The sequence below is a fragment of the Neofelis nebulosa genome, chromosome 14, assembly GCF_028018385.1.
Source record: "Neofelis nebulosa isolate mNeoNeb1 chromosome 14, mNeoNeb1.pri, whole genome shotgun sequence".
Classification (NCBI taxonomy): domain Eukaryota; kingdom Metazoa; phylum Chordata; class Mammalia; order Carnivora; family Felidae; genus Neofelis; species Neofelis nebulosa.
Window position 1 is genome coordinate 63,627,749 of NC_080795.1, and position 18,336 is coordinate 63,646,084.

Here is an 18,336-nt window from a genome sequence, read left to right on the forward strand (position 1 = left end):
TCAAGAACAGAAAGCAAATAAGGGGCACCTAGGTGGCTCAGTTGGTTAAGCGTCCAGCTCTTGATTTCGGGTATCCGGCTCTTGATTTCAACTCAGTTCATGATCTCATAGCTTGTGGGTCTGAGCCCTGCTTTGGGCTCTGCACTGACAGTGCGGAACCTGCTTGGGATTCTCTTTCTCTCCCTCTCTCTGCTCCTCCCGTTCTCAAAATAAACTTAAAAATAAACTTAAAAACAAACCAAAAAAACAAAGAGCAAATAAAAAATGTTTGGTAAAACCAACTTGAATGGAAGAAAAAAAGATGCCAGATAACATGTTCTCTACTTCAAAATTTAGGTATACATTAGGATTTCTATTTTGGCATTTTAATCTGTAAGACTTATAGTTTAATTATCAACTTCAGTTTACAGTTATGATTCAATGCCTACCTTCTGCTTTTGGAATGACAGGGTATATCATGTTTAAGGCTGTTTTCTTCAATTTGCAACGTATGATTGAAGGATCCATCTAATTCCTGCACTGTCACTTTAAGTGGTCCCTTTAAAAAGAAACACACTGTTCAAAGATAATGCTCGGATAACACCAATATGTATTCTTATATGTACAGGTATTTTTATCAAGATATAAGATAATACTATACAAGATGTGTATCTGGAGACACAAAAAGGTAGTCAGTGCCAAAAGAGGGGAGAACTGGAATAATCTGTGTTCCCTGAAATTTTCATCTGTAACCTCTTCACTGACCCATCACTAACACTTGGTATTTTCTCAACTTCAATCTTTGCAAACAAAATCTCATTATGAAACTTCTAAGCAGCTTCCCACCCATAAGCCCGTCCTATACTGAAACTGAGAAGAAAGTAATGCAGGTCATCTTGGAAAAATTCTTACTTTTTAAATAAATTTTTTTATACATTTATTTATTTTTGATAGACAGAGACGGAGCACAAGTGGGGGAGGGGCAGAGAGAGAAGGAGACACAGAATCCAAAGCAGGCTCCAGGCTCCGAGCTGTCAGCACAGAGCCCGACGCAAGGCTCAAACTCACAAACCGCGAGATCATGACCTGAGCCAAAGTCAGATGCTTAACCGACTGAGCCACCCAGGTGCCCCTCTTACCACATATTTCTGAGTTCCAGGAGATGTATAATCCTGTTTTATTTCCAATTCCAAGACATTTCGTTTCCTATTAAATGCAAAACTTCCATAAAATTTTACCACTCCACTTTGGTCTCTGAAGAATTGTAAAGGAATTTTTGCATATTAAAATGAATATGTACTAAACACAATCAATGACTTGTTATAGTAGGTAGTAATTTTCAAATGCATTCTTACCAGTTCAAAGCTTGAGAGCACACTTCACTGTAAACCAGGTGGCAAAGTATTCAAAATTTTTGTGAAAAATGTTTCCCCAGATTTAAACAAAATGTCTGAAACATTAACAAATTTGTGTTTTGAAAGAAGCAAAACCACTCTACTGGGGTTATTAATATAATAGTGCTTTGATACGAAAAAATGTAAAAATTGAGAGTTCCCAGATACCACTCAAGTTGTGCCAAGCTCTAACCACATCTAAGAGTGACCAAACACTACATCTTACAAGTAATCCTTCAGGCCTGTCTGGTGGATTATTTACCTCCCCCACCATCAAGCCTACTGTTGCACTCACACACTAAAAAGTAATTCAAAATATGCCAAATTTTATAAGCGTGCGCGCGCGCGCGTGTGTGTGTGTATCTCAGTGATCAACAGGCACCTCAGCAAAAATGATTTACTCTTTCTGGTTATTTCTACTACAATTTAGAAGCTCAAATAGTTCTCCTTTGGTCTCCCAAATCTCTTTTTCCTCCTTCCCTCGACACACATAACCGTATTATTCCCTTCCCCTCCTTGTTGAACTGCTACTGAAAAGGATACACCCACTGTTTTATTAAAGGCTGGATGTCTTTGCCAGAGACATTTGAGATGGATTTCAAAAACCCAGATGTGGAAACCAACATCTGACTCCACATATGTGACTGGAACTTCTGCGATGAAGCAGTACTAGCCAAACTTAACAGTTTATTGAAAACCTATAATGATGAAAGCGTCGGTTAGTAAGTCTACATAACATAATACCTGTTGCCTTCAATTCTGTACTTCAGTACCCACTTTTATTATGACTTTACTATAGTCAATTACAGAAGAGAGTAATTTCATATCTTACTATAACATAGGTAAGTTCTAGTTAAAGACTATTAGCAATAAAAGCATGCAAAGATTTAAACAGCCAGACTATGAAACTATTCTTTAACATAACTCAATTTTAACAATGTCCTGGCCAAATAATGAACACTGTTTTTCAGGATTATAGTAACAATAGGTACTACCCATAATTTATTGTACCACGAGTTTTACAAAGACTATAAACATTATATTTAGCAAATTGAGAACATCCATTAAGATTTATACAACTCTACAAGTTTCTTTATGGACCACCTCTCATTAATATTTGTCCACTCTACAGGCAAGGTGAAGGACATAAAAGATTAAAGAAACTTAATTTTAAGGCAAACGTAAAATGCCTTTTAAAAAAAATTACTAAAAAGTTATTTTTCACTCACCTTTAAGAATGTTATCAATGGAAGAAAAATTGCTGAACATTCATAATACATTTGGTTTCTACTACCTCAACCAGTATATCTCAAGTATTTACACCACAACTTGCTTAAAATATATGGCAGAACTTAAGAGCAAAACTATCTTTTAGACGTAGGTTTCCTTTTTTCTCTTGAAAACATTCTAAACGGCACTTCAACCTTAGTAATTTATGTATCTATCTAACACCCATCCATCCATCCATCCATCCATCCATCCATCCATCCAACCAACCAACCAACCAACCAACCAGCCAACCATTTGGTAAGCTCCACGCCCAGCACAGAGCCCAACATGGGGTCCAATGCAGGGCTTGTACTTACAACCCTGAGATCAAGACCTGAGCTGAGATCAAGAGTCAGATGCTTAACTGGGGGCACCTAGGTGGCTCAGTTGGTTGGGCATCCAACTCTTGGTTTCAGCTCAGGTCATGATCTCAGGGCTTTGTGAGTTCGAGCCCCACATTGGGCTCTGTGCTGGTGGTGTGGAGCCTGCTTGGAATTCTCTCTCTCACTCTCTTTCTCTGCCCATCCCCCACTGGTGCTGTCTGTGTCTCAAAATAAATAACAACAAAAAAAAAGAAAACAGTCCGACGCTTAACTGACTGAGCCACCCAGGCACCCTTCATCCTTAATATTTTAAATAATGTTGAAAACAAAATCCTATGCATAAATAGGTTTTACCTCCATCCTCACATTCTAATTTTATAACCACAATAATTCAGCACTAAGTGGTTAAAATACTGATACTCATTCTACATCTGAGGAAATGCAAACAAAAAGCACAGATTACTTAGTAAGCAGACAGCTAATTAGTAACAGAATTCTTGCTATAACCCCAGATGCCCTGATTCCTATTCTACAGAATAGTATTCAGATTATCACATATAGAACACATCTTTCTTTACAGTTAAATCCTTAACTTTAACACTTACTTGTAGCATGAATTCCATACTGATCCTATTTTCAATCAATCTCATCACAAGGTGAGCTTTACACTGAAACATAGTGTAGTATTCCCAGGAAAGTGTATGTGGATGCTTTATTGAAAAGTGTAGATGAGATGCTGGACTAAAAACATAAACAGATTTCCTTAATAAAACAAATTTTAATATTAAATATACAATAAATTTCATGATCACATCAAGATAATAAATCAAAAACCTCATGGGAATGACTCAGTAATTTCCTTAGCATGACAGCAACACAACTGGGAAACTTGTAAAAATAAACTTAACTGGAAGAAAATTACGAAGTTGCATGAAAAAACATAAAGGAAAATCTGAATAAAAACACATGCCACGCTTCTAGATTGGAAGACACGACAGTATAAATATCTCAACACTCCCCAAATTCATCCTTATAATCAATGTAATTCTAATATCCCAAGGTTAAACCATACACACACACAAAAAAACATTCAAGATGGATTATACATATCAAAAACAATTATAAGAGTACTGGAGTAAGAAAAAAAAATTCTTGTCATATTTCTAGGGTGGGAAAAATCTTCCTAAAAATATATAAAATCTTGAGGACAAAGACCAGACTACGTAAAAATTTTACATTCTGAAATAATAAAGAGATCATCAGTAAATTAAAAGAAAGGTACAGTCTAGGGGCACCTGGGTGGCTCATCAGTTAAGCATCCAAATCTTGATTTTCACGCAGGGCATGAACTCACAGTTTGTAGATTCGAGTCCAGCATCCAGCTCCACACTGACAGTGCCCGTCCCCACCCTCCCCCATGTGTGCTCACTCTCTCTCTCTCAAAATAAATAGAAATAAAAATAAAAGGTACAGTCTAATGAAAAAAATTTATGACATATATGGACATTTAAGATGCTTAAAATTTTCCACTATTTTAAATAATGCTGTAGTGAATACCTTTTTATACATATGCATGTATTTCTGAGTGGCAAATGTAGAAAGTAGAGGTTTTTTTTGACAGAGAGACAGAGAGGGCACAAGTGAGTGAGGGGTGGGGAAGACAGAAGGAGGGCTCACCCGAAGCAGGGCTCATGCTCACCCAAAGTGGGGCTCGAGCTCACTCGATGAGGGACTCAAACTCACAAACCGTGAGATCATGACCTGAACCGAAGTCAGATGCTTAACTGACTGAGCCACCCAGGCACCCTAGAAAGTAGAATTTCTATATGACAACATAGCTAGAAGCACAACTATTGAATCTAAAAATTATCTATTTAAAAAATTTGATTGGTACCAACAAATTACCCTTCAAAATCCAAATTACACTCTCACGATCAATGTGTCAGAGTAGTCATTACATTTCCTTAAAAACATGACATATTGAAATTTAAAATATTTGTCATTTTGATATTTACTCAATAATATGTATATGATCAAACTACATTTTGTAATGTCGCATATAAATAAAGGCACACACACACACACACAAAGGCCTGGAAGCAATATACCAAATTTATAATCATCGTTATCTCCAGAAAGAGGAATGAGTGGGAGGGAGGTATATTGCTTCCAGACTTTTTTTTTTGCCTTTAAAAAGTAAACATACAAGAGCTAAGTAAATGGGCAGAACCAAAGCAAAAGCATTTCATGTAAATAATACTTATACACAATGGTAATGCTCTAATTATGTGCTGGGAAACTGCCATATAGCAGGGAGTCAGGAGAAGAAAGTGAAAGACACTAACATTTATGAAGCTTTTATCTCAAGTAATTCTCACAGCCAACCTGGTTAAGATGGACTATCACTGTCATTTTACACATTAAAACACACATCCAGAAAGGTATGTGATCATAAAAATAATGATAAAAATCCAAGTTTATCTAACCAAATGTCTAAGCTTTCCCACGAACTTAATCTTAATCTACAACAAAAAAAAGGCTACTGGTTATACAACTTCAGGTTTCATAACCTTTATGGTGCCTTTAGACACTTGGACAGTCTGGTTAATCCTATGGGCCCCTTTCGAGAAACTGCTTTCACATGCACAAAATAAAACATATAGGGGCGCCTGGGTGGCTCAGTCGGTTAAGTGTCCGACTTCAGCTCAGGTCACGATCTCGCGGTCCGTGAGGTCGAGCCCCGCGTCGGGCTCTGGGCTGATGGCTCAGAGCCTGGAGCCTGCTTCCGATTCTGTGTCTCCCTCTCTCTCTGCCCCTCCCCCATTCATGCTCTGTCTCTCTCTGTCTCAAAAATAAATAAACGTTAAAAAAAATTAAAAAAATAATAAAAAAAATATAGTATTACAAAGAAAACCAATTATAATGAAATGCAGTTATAAAAATAGTAAAACATTATTATAAACCGATATATACATGCTAGTTTATTAATGCATTAAATAAGATCTAGCAGTGGTCTATTATAGTAATTTTGAGGTGGTGATAATCAGTGCAGAGTATTTCAAAATATCTAACAATTATAATGTGACAGGAAAAGATCTATGATTTCTACTGTTTCTTTTTTTTAACGATTACTACCATTGACAGTCACAGCATTGTCTGTTGCCTACATTCATAATTAAAGAAAACATAAAATTTCATCTAATGGCTAGTGAAAATACAAAAAAAAAAAAAATTCCATCCAATTCAATCCACATTCCCTTAGGGAATCACTAGAACAAACAAGATTGCCTGCTAGTACCATTATTTTGCTGTAGGTGGGTCTCTTCTTTACAGAGACTTTTTATACAACAGAAAGAAAGGGAGAAAAAGAAGGGAAGGAAGGTCAAGAGGGAGGGAAGTAAAAGGAAAGGAGAGAAAAAGCAAAGAGTACATAAGTGTCTAGGTAGGTGACCACTCAGATAAATAAGGAGGATGTCCTGATGTTAAAATTATCTACGTAGACATAAAAAAAAATAATAATAATCTGTGGTCTATAAGCAAAATACTTGTTTCCATTATTTTTAAACTTTTCTGAGAGCAATGCGATATAGTAGCATTAGGAAATTAACATGGAAAAGAGAAGTCTTATATACTTTAAGAGTCTTTCTGTAATGCTAAAATCCACATATAGCCACCACATCAGTAAAAACAGTCAAGTAAGGAAAGGAGTAATCAGAGTATTACCAGTGTTTTTGACTTTGATATTATTACATGATATTATTTTGGCCTGTGTGGGCCTCAATACACGTCCCAAGTTATAAACCCATAACAGAAGGTTTATAATATCACCTCTGAACAACAAACATACTTATCCTTCTCTTTTCCTCCACCAAATATGGGATGTAATAAAACTCCACCAGTTTTTAATTCATACGCCACTATTTTGTCTAGCTCCTAAAAAAGATAAAAATAGGAGTCAGTGAAAAATTCTTTACATATAAAATTTTACAACTGAACTGTGATTTCTCATTTCCTGGAATCAAAATGTAAATTTCTTAAAATAAATTAAATGTATGTGTAAAGTAGTTTATGTTCTTATAAACAAAGCAGACTACACAGCTGGCTCAATAAGAGAGCCAAAAAGCCTTCTCTACTTTGTGACTTCAGGGCTGGCCGGTAGCCTGGCATTTTTTCCTAATGGCTCTTCCCAACCTCGCTGACCTGTGTTCCAAGTTCATTTGTATATTCTCTGTATTTTGTTTCTGGTGAGGATTTAGGCAAGTAAAAAGAAATGGAGATAAAATTTATGTCAGATATCTACCATTTTAAAACTTCTCCATGTTCTCTAATATGACACAGATCAAAGTGAAAAAAAAATAGTTTAAGTGAAAAAAAAAAAGACAACAGAACTGTTAGAACTCAAGACTAGGGTAAATAATATATAAGCAGTATTACAGAGGTGGTAAAAATCATAGTGAAGTGGTTAAAAGCCAGGTATGAATCCTGGCTCTACTACTCACTAGCTGTGTAACTTTGGCCAAATAATTTAACCTGTCTGTGCCTCAGTTTCCACATCTGTAAAATGGAGGTAATAACAGGGTAGTTTGGAAGATTAACATAGCTAATATATAAAATGTTTATAATAGTTCCTGAAACACTGTAAATGCTATACATTTTTTTTTCCCTTCATTAATAGGTTTTGAAATGAAGAATGGACTCTTCCAGTTTAGATGTATGAATTCTTTTATAGTTCCAGATACTTGAAATCCTTTGCAATTACCTTTTGGCTTACTTGAGTCTAGGTTTGGAGGATGGAGATACATAAAATGACAAAAGGGAAAGATGGAGGGGTCTATTTCATAAAGGTATTAAGGGCTGAAATTTTTTCCACCTGAGAAAAAAGGAGCTAAGTACAAAATGAGTAAAATGTATATACATATGAACAGAATGGGCTAGGCAAAATACAGTTGATTTTTTTTCTTTTTGGCCAAATCTTTAAATAATAGAAAAAAGATGTGTCAATGACAGAGAATATAAATGCACTGAAAGACCAGCCAGCATATAATAAGCACTTACTATGTACAAGACACCATGTACATTACATGTATGGTATCTCACAATCCCCATCTACTCCCCTTATAAGGATGAGACTTAGATTAACCAAAGTCACAAAGCTTATAAATGTATGAGGCAGACCGAAAAGCAATCTCAGAATCTGCGCTCTAACTCTAAATAAATTTAGGAAGCATAGGGTTATATTACAAATGGCTACTATGAGGAGCTTGGATGTATCTAATGACTAATCTGATGTAAAGGAGTTTAAATACTCTCCTGTTTAGCAAAAAATTCTTTAGAAGTCAACACTAACACTGGAACTAGATAAAATAGACCATTAGTCTTTCTTAGTACAGTAATTTTCATTTTGCTGGGAAAAATCAGGCACTTTCCAATGACAGTACTTTACAATTATTAAAAGTAAAGGACAAGTGACTTGTAAATCAGGAGAACATTAACATGTCTTGTTGACTTCTAAATGGGTAATGGATCAGGCATTTTTTTTACCTCTTTAATCCAGTGGCGGTATTCATTAACACCAAAAGTTTTTTTCATCCAAAGTCCATAAATATAGCCAGAAATTCCCTTCAGTACCCATTCATCAGACCTAAGCAAAAAGTCAAAATATATTCTTTTAGTCATAAAAATTTTTCAGATAAGGCCAAATAACAGAACAAGTTATAGTGTGTATTTTTATGCCTTTTAAAAAAATTAAAATAAAAATGAAAAGAAAAATTTAATAACAAGATATTTGGTTTAACCACTTCCTCCCACCGAATTCTACTTATCCATTCATTACACTTTACTCACATCTGACTTCATCTTTAATTAGGTGACTGCTTTACAGTCTTATTTCAAGTAATGTACCCATGTCTGTGCTCTGCTTCCCTCTTGGCCAATACTTCTGCCTCCAAAGAAGTAACTGCCCAAAGCTGGGACTGTACTGCTCAACTCTTAAAGTCCACATTTGCTAACCCTATGCATAATTATCAGTGGGATTCCAAGATCTAAAGTTTAATTACTTAATTTATTCCTTGGTTTCTCAATAGGAAAGGCAATTAACACCATCCATTCATCTTTCATTCATATCCATTCATTCATTCATCCATTCATTCATTCAATCATTTTGCCTACCATGTTCCAGGCAGTGTTATTCATTGAAACTATGTAATTTTAGAAAAATTACAAATCAAGAGGTCTTACCCTCTGCCCTTTCCCTGCCAACAAATATACTCGTGCACTACATATAGCAGAGAACAATCACAAAAATTAATTATAATCTTACGGGAGTTTCATGTATTTCTCCAAATTCACCTCAAGTTAATCAAAAAGAAAATAAAGTGTTCTTATCTCTTACTCCTTTCAAGTGTATTACTACAAAGTTAAACACTAACAGGAAAATCCCTACATCATTATCACTATTGTAGAGGACTGTTATTTTCCCTTATATGTGATGTTTAACATTACCAATTACACTCAACATGGACATTAGAGTTCCAACGATAGTTTTGTGTACATTCAAGGTCTTTTTTCTACAGTACTCATTCAGTTTCCTAAGAAATTACTGTTTTCAAAATTCTTTTAAAAATTGTAGAACTTGGGCGCCTGGGTGGCGCAGTCGGTTAAGCGTCCGACTTCAGCCAGGTCACGATCTCACGGTCCGTGAGTTCGAGCCCCGCGTCGGGCTCTGGGCTGATGGCTCGGAGCCTGGAGCCTGTTTCCGATTCTGTGTCTCCCTCTCTCTCTGCCCCTCCCCCGTTCATGCTCTGTCTCTCTCTGTCCCCAAAATAAATAAAAAACGTTGAAAAAAAAAAAAAATTGTAGAACTATATTGAATTGATAGCCAAAAATTTAGGATGAAATTTACACTATTTTTTTCTGTACATATATACGTATATGTACATATATATACATATATATATATACATACATATATACATATAGAAAAGAAAATGCAGAAAAAGAAAACAAACTTTCCCAATTCCTTTTCTCAGTAGTTGTTAAACTATGAAATTACTCACCAAGACATTCTGGATATGAAACATCCAAAAAACTGCTGGGCCAAGGACTGGGCTAAACACCTTCTAGTCAAAGGTGTCTCATCTATAATCATGGCACTATGTAAAAGATTTGTGCTGGAATTTAAAAGAGACAGCTAATTATAACCAAGAAAGAAACATGATTCAGTCAAAATAAAATAATCACACTTTTAAAATAAGAAAATTCAAGTTAGACATAAAAAAACAGATTACGCTTCCAAAAGCTATCACATCTTTTTAAAATTCAGCTGAAATCCATAATCTTAATTAACTTTTGCCTAAAGCAAGGACTGCATTGTTTCCCATTCATTTCTGTGAAAAAATATAAATACCATTTTCTGGGAGAAGGGGAAATTATCATTAGCCAGAAATGGATATGTTCATCAGAAACTGATTCTCCTATGAAGGGCTCTTCTAAATTCAAAAACCTTTTCCCAATAATAACTATTAATTTTTTTTAAGTAAGCTCTACACCCAACATGGGGCTTAAACTCACAAGTCAAGATCAAGAGTCACATGCTCTACCGACTGAGCTAGGCAGGCACTCCTATTAATTTTTTGTGCTCCATTGTTTACTTTCAAATACACTGACCTATAAGATCTTTCTAACACACTCCAGAGAATACAGGGGCCGTATTATTACTGCCATTTTACAGAGGAGAAAATTTAGGCCCAGAAAGGGTAAAATCATTGAATTTAAGATATAATATTTATAAATCTAGAACCTTCCAAAAAAAGAAAAAAGAAAAGAAAAAGAAAGGATAAAGTGAAGACGGGTATAAGAACAAAATTAAGTTTTCTCTCTTTTTTAATTTTTTTTTTTTTCAACGTTTTTTATTTATTTTTGGGACAGAGAGAGACAGAGCATGAACGGGGGAGGGGCAGAGAGAGAGGGAGACACAGAATCGGAAACAGGCTCCAGGCTCCGAGCCATCAGCCCAGAGCCCGACGCGGGGCTCGAACTCACGGACCGCGAGATCGTGACCTGGCTGAAGTCGGACACTTAACCGACGGCGCCACCCAGGCGCCCCAAGTTTTCTCTCTTTTTTAATTAGCAAAGACATTTCTGTCAACATCAGTAAATTTTTTAAATGATGCTAGGAAAAATAACCCCATTAGACATCCATTATATAACTTGTATGATTTTTTTTTTTTTACATGCATAGGCAAAAGAGACTAAAAAAAAATCTATGAAACATTACTATCAGCTATATCTGGATGAAAATAATAGAAGTCTCTTGGGTTATTTTGAAATTTTCCTTTGTATGCTCTTCTACATTTTGAATTTTAAAACCATTCGATTTTCTATAAAACCAACCATATTTAAAAGAAAAAAGTTTGAAACATATCTTAAAGTTGATCTGTCAACAGGGTAGCCTGTCTTCACATCATTACCCTCATTTGGGCATTTCAAATCTTAAGAAATACCAACCTAAATATACTCATGGAAGCATAAGCAGCCACTTCAACATAAGCCTCATCGATGAATACTGTCTTAAAACAAGAGTATGGGTATCGACATGTAAGAATTTCTTCATAAAACTCAAAAACTTCATGAAGATATGACGTAGTATGTTTAAGCAGTGGAAGAAGTTGAGGTAAACAAAAATGAGTAACCTGAAAATAAAAAGCAGGGAAGAATGATCATTAAATGAAATTTTAATTTTAGTATTTTAAATTTCCCAAATGTCCCAATTGTAAGGGAAACTTCACATTAATATAAATCTTAACAAATTCAAGGCAATGAGAGAAAATGCTAGTATGAAATTAATAATTACTTTTACTGTTTACAAAATATTCATTGTACTTGAAAACTAAAATCATGATGGATTATAAGTCTGTGAAATGCTTAGATTCAAAGAAAATACAACTTTGGTTCCAAATTAAAATTTCTTCTGCATAACCACACAAAACAAGAAAGATTTAAACTTCCATAGCTTATTGCAAATCCACCTTTGATTCATAAATATCTAACCTAGTGAATATCGCACTTATCATAGTACTATTTTAATAATTAATAGTTAATATTAATCATACTACCTTCATTACATATAAAGAGCAGTTCCAGTATACTCCTAATATCTCAACCACATATTGAAAGCTATAGGGAAGCTTACTGGTAGTTAAGAGATGTGAAATACCAGCAATGGAAATTGTAATTCTGATCTCCTTACTATGTCACATCCCACCTTGGATATGGCCACTTGAATATCATATACCATCTCATCCCATACTATGATTCTTTGCCAAATAAATGGCATCAACAATGACAGAGATCACTCTGATTAGAATGACTTAGCAAAGTTTTATGCTGGAGATTAAATCTGAGCTAATCTTTTTGGATTGGACAAAAGTTTGATAGGAATGAAAAGGTCAAGTAGACATCTCAAAGTCAAAGGAAGAAATATGGTATGGTCAGGAAAATCTACAGAACTGTATTGAATATAACAAACAAATAGGAAAGTAATGAGAAAAAAGCTAGAAAGGAAAATTAGGGTCAAATTCTAGAAGATACTGAAAGTCATACTAAAGAGTTTTTTTTTTTTACTTAAAAAAAATTTTTTTTAACATTTGTTTATTTTTGAGAGGGACAGAGTGCAAGCTGGGGAGGGGCAGAGAGAAAGGGAGACACAGATCCGAAGCAGGCTCCAGACTCCAAGCTTTCAGCACAGGGCCTGACACAGGACTCAAACACATGAACCGTGAGATTGTGACCTGAGCCCAAGTCGGCTGCTTAACTAACTAAGTCACCCAGGCCAGCTACCCTTTTTTATAATGTGTATTTATTTATTTGGATTGAGAGAAAAAATGCCCATGGGGAGGGGCAGAGACAGAATCCCAAACAGGTTCCACACCGACATTGCAGAGCCCAACACGGGGCTTAACTCACAAACCGCGAGATCATGACCTGAGCCTAAATCAGGAGTTGGGACACTTAACCGAATGAGTCACCCAAGCAACCCTAAAGAGTTCTGACTGTTTTAGGAATGTGGAGGCAAGGAAAGTTTTTAATGTATGATAAAAATTATTCTAACAGCATTAGAACAGATAGACACTAACATACCTGAGTACTGAACATCTATGTATGATTAAGGTCAAGGGCCCAAACTACATCATAATGAGCACTCCTCTTGGTATACAAACAAAAACCGAAATATTATTCATCAGAAAAAGATTCACTATTAAAAAAACCTACATGACAGCAAATCTGATAATGCAGCAAAAACTCTTTATTTGAGACAGAGAAAGACTAAGTCATGGTTTCGTTAAGTATTCAAGAAAAATATTTCTTAACTATCATTTACTTTTCTCCCATCCAATGGCTCGGAGTGGGAAAAAAAATCCTTCCAAAATACAAAGTAGGTACTAATCAAATGTTGATTTTACAGTTGATCATTTACCAAAGACAATAAAATTCACCGCCAATCTTATCAGTGAATATACTTTTAAGAATCAACGTCACGCCAGCAAAAGCAAAACCATTCATAAAATACCCTGAATATTTTCCATGAGTGACTTTTATAAATCTTGTGAGTTTCAGGAAAGCAAATTAAGAACAGAGTGAGGAGCTTACCGACAGTCTAAACCTCACTGCCCTCAATTTTTGCTCACATAACAGAAATACTGTTGAGATATATATGGTCACAATATAAGTTTTATACTAAGAAAAAAAAACCCTAATATTGAAAATGTATGGGACTAAGAATAAATAAAGAGAGATTCATTCAAATGTTACTTTAAACACATATAGAAGTAGAGAGGGCCAATAACCAATACATCACTTCCTAAACTCCAGGAGTCTCATGCTTGGGGAGGCCTAAATGCACTAATGGGTCTACCAATTAACATACAATTTGTGGCAAGATATGGAAGAAAACTGCAAGAAGCTTTCATGAGTATGTGGACTAGAATTCTAAACTCTGCCTCAGCCTTTTCTTTTTTCCTCTGTATATGCTAAAGTGAGAACAAATCTTGTTCTTTAATTTTGAAATTGGAGTGTTTCAGGTTCCAGAGATGGGGCTATAACATTTATAAACATAAACCAAACAAAAAGATGACATAAATACAAATTAGTTACAGAAATCAACCCACATACTCTAATCAAGGTATACTTGGGGTGCCTGGGTGGCTCAGTCGTTAAGCGTACGACTTCAGCTCAGGTCACGATCTCGCGGTCCGTGAGTTCGAGCCCCGCGTCAGGCTCTGGGTTGACCGCTCAGAGCCTGGAGCCTGTTTCAGATTCTGTGTCTCCCTCTCTCTCTGCCCCTCCCCCGTTCATGCTCTGTCTCTCTCTGTCTCAAAAATAAATAAACGTAAAAAAAAAAAATTAAAAAAAAAAAAGGTATACTTGAAGCTCTTTTGGAACACTAAGCTCTCTGCTGGAAAAAAACCTAAGACTTTAATATAACATTTTAAAAGGAATTCATTCAAGAATTCACATCATTAAATATATCAGATAAAGAATCCTTTTCTGTCTAATGATATTCTGGATAATGGAAAGAATAGTTAGGAAAAACTTAGCATTTCATTACTATGCTTCCTTTTATCAGGAATGAAAAGCTGGGAGAGAAAGGAGCAAGAAGCTATGACTCACCTCGTGCATATATGGATCTACAAGTATTTCAAAAGGTCCAATGGCCAAAGAGATATTTGACGCAGCTGTTGGAATGGTGAGCATATAATGGAAGGTCTTCTTCCTCATGTCATGGGTATATACTGTCTCCACCAAATCTCCATTGGAAACAGCCACCATTGCGGCATCTACCGTAAATTCTAATTTCCATGTACATAATTCAGAGTATGAATCAACGCATGGGAACCAAAATCTAGAAAAAATATCAAAAGTGTAAAAAATATAGTGAGAGCGTAACCTACATTGTTTCCCCCACTTATAAGTTTGTCTAACTTTTATAGAGTATGTGTAAAAAGAAACTTAAGCTATCTGCCTGCTGAAGCTTGTTACTGTGCAACTTCAGACTTTGATTAAAGATAGAAACTTTTCGGGGTGCTTGGGTGGCTCAGTCACTTAAGCATCAGACTTCGGCTCAGGTCATGATCTCACAGTTCATGAGTTCGAGCCCTGCGTTGGGTTCTGTGCCACCAGCTCAGAAACTGGAGCCTGCTGTCGATTCTGTGTTTCCCTCTTTCTCTGCCCTTTCCCCACACACACTCTGTCTCTCTCTCTCTCTCAAAAATAAATAAGCTTTTTAAAAAAAAAAAAACAAAAAACTTTTCTCCACATATTCTTTGGCAATATTAAGAAAATATATCATGTGATACAGCCAGTTCAAATCCTTAAAAAAGAGGTAGGCAATTCTTGGCTTCAAACTTCTAAATTAAAAACTATTTTCATTTGCATATTCACATTAGTTTTTATATAGTATTCATTACCAGAAACTAAAAAAGCTTACAATAAAGTTGTAAAAAATACAATATGCAGAATCTAATCCATAAGTTAGAAAACTGTTTTGGAGAATGGGATCGGGATGCATCACATAAATTCCAACAGTGCTAGCAAAGCCGGACAAAAAATTTCTATTCCATATTCTATCAAGGTCAGGTTTTACTACATGCCAGGGTCTATACCTGATACTGCAACACAAAGAAGTATGAGACATCATCCTTGGCTTGAAGAAGTGAATAATCTGAGGATTATTAATAACAATCTGAAGAGAATACGCATACTGTAATATTTCAACAATATATAGTGAACTACTGAGCTTTGAGAATGAACTACAATCACACACAGCAATGAAGGAAAATCTCACTACCATGGTGTTGAACAAAAAAGGCCAGATAAAAAGAGCATAATGCATACACTTCTATTCATATAAAGCTCAAAAGCAGGTATAATTAAGCTACATTACTTTAGAAATCAGAATAGTGGTCACTGTCGGGCAGAAGGATATGAGGGAAGCAGGTAGTGACTAGAAGTGAGTAGGAGGTAGGGACTCTGCAATGCTGGTAATGTTCTTTTTCTTGATGTGAGTGTGGATTACACAGGTTTATTCACTTGTGAAAATTCACTGAACTTTCCTATTTACAATTTAATTTTCTAGATGCCGTTTTACTGCAGTATAAAGTTAAAAAAATAATGAATTGGGATGATTTTAGAACAGTCTCTTTTTTGAAAAGTAAAGACAAAAGGGAAGACACAGGACTGAGAAGGAATGACTAGTGGAACAAGATTGAGGAGAAGTACATCTGAGGATGAAGCTCATACTTCTCAATTTACACTAAACACATGTACTGCATATACACACAAAAAATTCAACTGAAAGATGAAATTAACTGAAATATATAAGAATAATCTACCTTGTGGAATTTTGATACCCACAAGAGAAAACATGAGCACCTCTCTCTGCCATACTTCCCTCAACACTGGGTACCACAAAATGAAGACCTCCTTTTGGCTGATCCAAAGAAAAATTGATGTGTATCTTTAGGACCTTTAATTCTGCAACAAATAAATATACATATACATTGATATGTAAATATATAATAAGGTAACAATGGTCTATATAGCAAGGCACTAAACATAAAACGAGAATAAATGAAAAATCACACCACTTACCCTACTTTCAGCTCTCACCTTTTCTCCACCTATATTAACTCAATAGCCTGCCTCCACTGATGTCCTTACTTCCACTCAATTCTAGTCACTGCCAGCTGTGTTCTCCCAAGATATAACTCAGGTCATGCCATATCCTCCTCCCAACTTTTCTGACAATGCTATACTGTCTAAAGAAAAAAGTTCAAAACTACCTATCACATAGGAAATTTAAGGACACTTAGGATTCAATGCAAAACTTGAAAAGTAAGGACTTAAAAAGTCCCCCACATTGTTATCCCTAGTTGACTTTGGGGAACAGGAAGAATAGGGAGTGAATGGGAAAAGCTACCCAAGAATTTATGTAATATGTTATTTACATTATCTTTAATTTATACATAGCAAATACATGTTGCTTTTGTAAGATTTTTAATCTTATGAAAAAGAGGTTTCTTTTAATTTCCCTCAGACCATCACAACCATATGGACTATGTCCATTCCCTGAACATGAAATGATAGCCTTCTATGCCTATCCCCCAAAAGTGGGCAACCCTCAACCCCCCACCAAACACACTAACTATTAAAGAAAAAAATAAAAAGCAAAAACAAAACAAAAATGTCTCACTTCCTCATCTTTGTTAATTTTTATAAGGCTAAATAAAAGTAGGCAAGTTATGCATAATAATTATAATGGCTGTGACTTTATCCAAGAGAAAACAAAGATTTAGAAATAATAAGAGTGTGCTCAAAAGTGCACAGTGGGTGTTAGGAACCCTATGTTCCAGCACTGATTCTACTACTATTTAGTGACCTTCAGTAGGTCACTTGCTATCTAGACTTCAGATTATTCTTCTGTAAAAGGAAAGAAGTGAACTAGGTGATTTTTTTAGGATTCTCCCCACTATAACATGCTCTAATTTTAAATTGATTTGATATTGCGTGCATTCTCAACTCTTGACAAATTGTTCTATCCATCCAATATTTTTTATAACTTTCACTTTAAAAAGAATAGTGAATGAGTTGTTTTTTGTCATAGCCCTAAATTGCTATTTTCTTATTAACCAGTGATCTTTAAAAAAAAAAAAAAAGAGCTTCCAACTTCTGTATATTTCAAGTATTAATTTACAATTACGACATCATTAATTTTCATGTAAAAGTTTTCAGTCGCTAAGTCTAACATGATTTTATTGTATAGTCAATATATTTTTGGTGTTTTACCATCAACATGTTTCCATAACTCTGAGGGAACCTTAATGCAAAGTTCTCCATTTCCTGCATCAGGATCCACAGCACTAACTGCAGCGGCATAAGCATTGGAAAAATAATTTAGATTTCTCCTGGGAAAAAAAAGAAAAAGAGATGTTTTAATAATAAGCCAAACATTTCACCAAGTATTTTCTTCAATATTTGGTAGCATTTGTTTGTTAAGCGTTATATCATTTTATGTAATTTATGAGAATGCTTTCTGAACAAGTAACTATTACCGTGACAAAACCTACTAAATTATAAATACGATATCATAGATAGCAAATTCGCCAATGCCATGTGATTATTATAATTACCATATCCTTCATTAATTTTGGAATGTCAAAGTCACTATACATTCCTGATAGAAGTGAAAAGAACATATGCAAAATTGAAGAACTATTCTTTATCAATATGGCAAACATTTCAATCGATTCCACAAACTATGATCTGACAGAAATTAAGATGTTTAAAACAAGTTAGGATGGGAATCAAGTCCTTAA

The 18,336-nt window shown here is 35.1% G+C and overlaps 1 protein-coding gene across 3 annotated transcripts in view; it reads right to left on the reverse strand.

Moving 5' to 3' along the window:
* Window positions 1–18,336, reverse strand: part of TAF2 (TATA-box binding protein associated factor 2) — a 97,752-nt gene that overhangs the window by 59,882 nt on the left and 19,534 nt on the right. The window contains exons 4-14 of one of the 3 annotated variants that reach the window (XM_058698909.1): window positions 17,807–17,925; window positions 16,354–16,495; window positions 14,633–14,864; window positions 11,471–11,655; window positions 10,021–10,134; window positions 8,507–8,606; window positions 6,813–6,898; window positions 3,571–3,706; window positions 1,917–2,071; window positions 1,119–1,233; window positions 429–538 (exon numbers count right to left, since the gene is read on the reverse strand). In XM_058698909.1, the coding sequence (XP_058554892.1) occupies window positions 429–538; window positions 1,119–1,233; window positions 1,917–2,071; window positions 3,571–3,706; window positions 6,813–6,898; window positions 8,507–8,606; window positions 10,021–10,134; window positions 11,471–11,655; window positions 14,633–14,864; window positions 16,354–16,495; window positions 17,807–17,925 (1,494 nt within the window). Of the gene's footprint in view, window positions 1–428; window positions 539–1,118; window positions 1,234–1,916; window positions 2,072–3,570; window positions 3,707–6,812; window positions 6,899–8,506; window positions 8,607–10,020; window positions 10,135–11,470; window positions 11,656–14,632; window positions 14,865–16,353; window positions 16,496–17,806; window positions 17,926–18,336 lie in introns of those variants that run through there. The other 2 variants (XM_058698907.1, XM_058698908.1) reach the window with 2 other exon arrangements.